This window comes from Vigna unguiculata, chromosome 5, assembly GCF_004118075.2.
Source record: "Vigna unguiculata cultivar IT97K-499-35 chromosome 5, ASM411807v1, whole genome shotgun sequence".
Classification (NCBI taxonomy): domain Eukaryota; kingdom Viridiplantae; phylum Streptophyta; class Magnoliopsida; order Fabales; family Fabaceae; genus Vigna; species Vigna unguiculata.
The window spans coordinates 31752346-31757073 of record NC_040283.1 but is presented as its reverse complement, the minus strand read 5'-3'; the positions used below and the strand labels follow the sequence as shown (position 1 = coordinate 31757073).

Here is a 4728-nt window from a genome sequence, read left to right as displayed (position 1 = left end):
CATATAGCGTATGAAAAAGATGAATTTAGAAAGAAATTAAAGGGAGATAAAAGAATTTGTGAAAAAAGAGAGAAAAAGTGAAAATGAAAAACATTATATAACACTTTAATACATAATATTATTTTTCTTTTAAACATTCATATTTTACTAATAATTAGATAAAATATTAATGACTATCGGCCTTATAAACTCTTACATGATAAGAAAAGTATATATATATATATATATATATATATATATATATATATATAATTTTTAAATAAGTTAAATTAATAAGAGTAAAAGAAATAAATTATGAATATTACATTGGATTTTCTAAATAGACTAACATTTGAACCATGATAAGATTTTTAAACTAAAATAATCAAAAGTATAAATTCAAAATAAAAGAAATTTTAGTTAATTAAGTACTAAATAAAAGACGTAATAACTTCCTACCACTTAATTAAACAATTACATATAACCAAAAGAAGAAAACACATAATTACAGGTAAAAGACATGTTCCATAAATCATGCGTTCATTTTTCGGAGGGTATCGTAGGAATAATGTTCAAAACCAAAGAAAACATGATATATGTACCGAAATCTCTTGTTGGGCTTCCTATAGTCATCAACTTTTCCCAGTTCTGTGTGCTCCACCGAACTCTGCAAGACAGAAGAAATGGAAGCAGTGTGGACAAGGATTCTGATGCTGATTCTGATACTTGTTCTGATATTGGCATGGAGGGTACTGAATTGGTTATGGTTCACACCGAAGAGGCTTGAAAGGCTTCTCAGAGAACAAGGCCTTCAAGGCAATCCATATACTCTTCTCGTTGGAGACACCAATGAATTTATGAAGATGAGAAAGGAAGCCTACTCCAAACCCATGAATCTCTTCTCACACGACATAGTGCCACGAGTGTTTTCCTTTTTCCATCACAGTATCAACACACATGGTATGCTTGTTGTTCCTTCTTCTGTTGTCTTTTTGTAGCTGTTGCTTTGTCTTTCTTCCTTCAGGCTTTCTTTGTTTTGTCCATGTAAAATGAGTGCAAGATGCAAGGTTAATGGTGTGTTTGGTACAGAGAACAAATAATATTGTTGATCTGGAAAAAGTTAAAAGAGTTTCGTTGAAGAGAAATAAAGATAGAAGTGAGTTTAGATGAAAAGTAATACAGTAAAGTTCATTATTTTAATTTTTTTTTCCGATTCAATTCCATCTTTGCCTTCTAATTCTTCTCTCATAAAGGATAATTTCGACACTTTTCTCGTACGTAAAAGTAATTAACTGTGACTTCTCAGTACACTGATTGAGGCCCCATTAGCTTATAAAATTCCGAAAGCTACAAAGTACCTAAAAGGATTTAATTGATAAGATAGTATTTCAAAGTTTATTCCATTTAGACTTTGGATCAATACCTATGACTCCACCTAGTTGTAGTTGAAAGTTGAAGACACACTTACATCTCTACAGAGAAATCTCTGGGGGACATTGCAGACTGATACCAAACTTTTTTCTGTACATACATTATGTCTATTTTTGAAAAATTGTTCATTATATGATGAATGCGTTTACCGAATCTTTCACAATAATAAACTATTTTTTATACTGTGCATAATGCAATCCACGTCAGTCACATCCTATAAGTAATATAATGATCATAATTTGGACATGCCTGTCATTTTAAACGACTTGAAACTAGGTTTATATTAGATCATCTAGAATTTAACATTACATGATATAATGAATGAAGAAGAATACTGGTGAACTTTCAAGGCTTACAAATTTAAACTAAAGCAGATTAATGCTCTGTTCCTTTTTGCATAAGCCTAAGGTGTAGGTAGACATGGTCTAAATATGCTTGAAAAACTTGAAACCATAATGCCCCAAAGGTATTTGTCCTCGGTCTTTTCTCTGCTTGGTCTTTTCTTCTTGATGGGAAAGAAAGTATCAGAACATATATGACAGAAGTTTTGAATGAAACTGGGATTTACACGAAGGAAAAAATAGAAATATAGAAAAAAGAGAGATTAAAATTCAGCTAGGGGACTTGGTTTATGTGAAAGCTGACCTTAAAGATTGGGATCTTAGTGTAAGGGTCAATTAAAAGCTTAGTTCTAAGTTCTAAGGTTCTTATGCTGTCTATGGTTCTAAGGAGTGATCTCTATTTCTGTATTATTCCATTTTGAATATCAGTCTGGTATCTGTCATGTTTGCTGTCCCACTTGCATTGTGTTATTCTGTTTGTTTAGTTTAATCTTGAATGTTTTATTGTTCCTTGTCATATTTAATCGAAGAAAATTCGTATTGTTTGTTGATGGTATGTAGGCAAAAATTGTTTTATTTGGTTCGGACCAGCACCAAGGGTGACCCTCACTGATCCTGAGCTAATCAAAGATGTATTTAACAAGCCGCATGACTTCGGAAAGATTAAAATGAATCCACAACTCAGGTTAGTAGCTCCTGGTCTTGTAAGCCACGAGGGAGAAAAGTGGAGCAAGCACAGAAAGATAATCAATCCTGCTTTCAATTTAGAGAAGTTGAAGGTGAGTTTCTTTTTATTAGATATACATCTTATAAGTTCACTAATTTTCCTTTCCAAAGAAAACATCGTTATTTGTTTGCATGTGTCTGTTTTTTTGTTTGTATCTGTTGGTGTACAAGTATCATGATGTGAACTTGGAATATTTTGACATGGAAATTTTAACACCTAGCTGTTTCTGCATTACACCTCAGAATATGTTACCACTATTCATCAAATCTTGTGATGATCTGATTAGCAAATGGGAGGAAAGGTTATCTTTGGATGGATCAAGTGAAATGGACGTATGGCCTTTCCTTCAGGCTTTGGCTAGTGACGCAATTTCTCGAACAGCATTTGGAAGTAGTTATGAAGAAGGACGAAGAATATTTCAACTTCTAAAAGAGCAAGGTGAACTTACCATGCAACTTATGTTGAAAGTTTACATCCCTGGATGGAGGTATGTATATTTGACTACATTATAGAATTAAGTGACCAAGTTTTTTGGATGATCTTTATTTCGCTAAACCAAACTTGTCATTCTTTGGTAAAGGACATTGTGATGAGAAAACAAGAATTGTGATTAACAATCAATGAAACTTGTTGTTTACAACAACCATCGTGACATGATTATGTGATATATGTCTATTTCAACTTGTAAAATCAAACTATGTTTAGAATTGAAAAACCATCATAGAAATCTATTTGATATCAAAAAGAGAATTTCCTTCAAATCATGATTAATAGAGGATTGGTTATGTTCCCTTGTAGGTTTGTACCCACTGCTACCCATAGAAGGATGAAGGCAATTGACAAGGAAATAAAAGCTTCACTTATGGATATTATTAACAACAGAGAGAAAGCACTAAAGGCGGGTGAAGCCACTAAAAATGACTTGTTAGATATACTGCTGGAGTCAAATCACAAGGAAATTCAAGAACAGGGAAACAATAAGAATGTTGGAATGAATATTGAAGATGTTATTGGGGAATGCAAATTATTTTACTTTGCAGGGCAGGAGACCACTTCATCTTTGCTTGTTTGGACAATGATATTATTGAGTATGTACCCTAATTGGCAAACACGTGCAAGGGAGGAAGTCTTACAAGTTTTTGGCAATCAAAAACCAGATTTTGATGGACTGAATCACCTTAAGACTGTAAGTTCATATTTTCATTTCATATTGAATAACATGCTCTAACCTGTTACTAAGAATATTTTTGAAACAGGTTACCATGATTTTGAATGAGGTTTTCAGGCTATACCCACCGGTAGTTGCTCTTGCTCGAAAAGCTTGTAGAGATTTGAAACTTGGAAACCTTTCATTAGCTGCTGGAGTTCAAGTTTCCTTGCCAATGATTTTGGTCCACCATGATTGTGAGCTCTGGGGTGATGATGCTAACGAGTTCAAACCTGAGAGATTTGCTGAAGGAGTTCTAAAGGCCACAAAGGGCAGAGCTTCACTAATTCCCTTTGGATGGGGTCCTAGGATATGCATCGGACAAAACTTCTCCTTGTTTGAAGCAAAGATTGCTTTGTCAATGATTTTACAACGTTTCTCATTTGAACTCTCTCCGACCTATACCCATGCTCCAACTACTGTGCTTACTCTTCAACCACAATATGGTGCTCAACTCATTCTACGTAAAGTGGAAATATAAATAATAATGATTTGGTACTGTTTGGTTCAAATTTTACTCTTGAAAATCTCAATGTAATAGCATTTCAAGAAGATTAAAGGAGACCAACACTTTCATGACTATTACTAGTTTATTTTCTGTAGTATTAATGTGAGAAACCTTTCTTGTATTTAATAATATAAGGGTATTGTTACAAAAAGTCTATCCATTTATCATGTCTTTTACTTAACTTACTTTGTCATTGGACAAATATTTAATTAATTCATGATCGATATATATATATATATATATATATATATATATATATATATAATATATTTCTTAGCCACTAAGTAATGCTCCCATGCTTTTGAGGGCTCTTAATAAGAATATAAAGTTATGTGATAGGTGCAATAGTTCAAGATGGATCATGAAGTTTTTCACAAACCTAAACAATGGGATGAATGCCATGAAATAACACAACACCTATTTATTCCTATCTCAGATGTATCTATCACACTATATGATGAAGGATCGTCTTGAATTGAACGAAAATGGGTATGAACCCTAGAACGAATGGGGAAAAAGGAGGACGTCGATTTGG

At 33.0% G+C, this 4728-nt stretch overlaps 1 protein-coding gene across 2 annotated transcripts; it reads left to right on the top strand.

The window, feature by feature from the left end:
* The first annotated feature begins 533 nt into the window (after positions 1–533).
* LOC114186060 (cytochrome P450 72A68-like) lies at positions 534–4344 on the top strand. 2 transcript variants are annotated; one of them, XM_028074061.1, is made up of 5 exons: positions 534–939; positions 2313–2530; positions 2721–2965; positions 3277–3664; positions 3735–4344. In XM_028074061.1, the coding sequence occupies exons 1-5, from the start codon at positions 663–665 to the stop codon at positions 4164–4166; spliced, it is 1560 nt and encodes a 519-aa protein (XP_027929862.1). In that variant the 5' UTR covers positions 534–662; the 3' UTR covers positions 4167–4344. The 2 variants fall into 2 exon arrangements, with proteins under 2 accessions (XP_027929862.1, XP_027929863.1); XM_028074062.1 differs by lacking the exon at positions 534–939 and adding an exon at positions 1742–1876.
* The last annotated feature ends 384 nt before the right edge of the window (positions 4345–4728 follow it).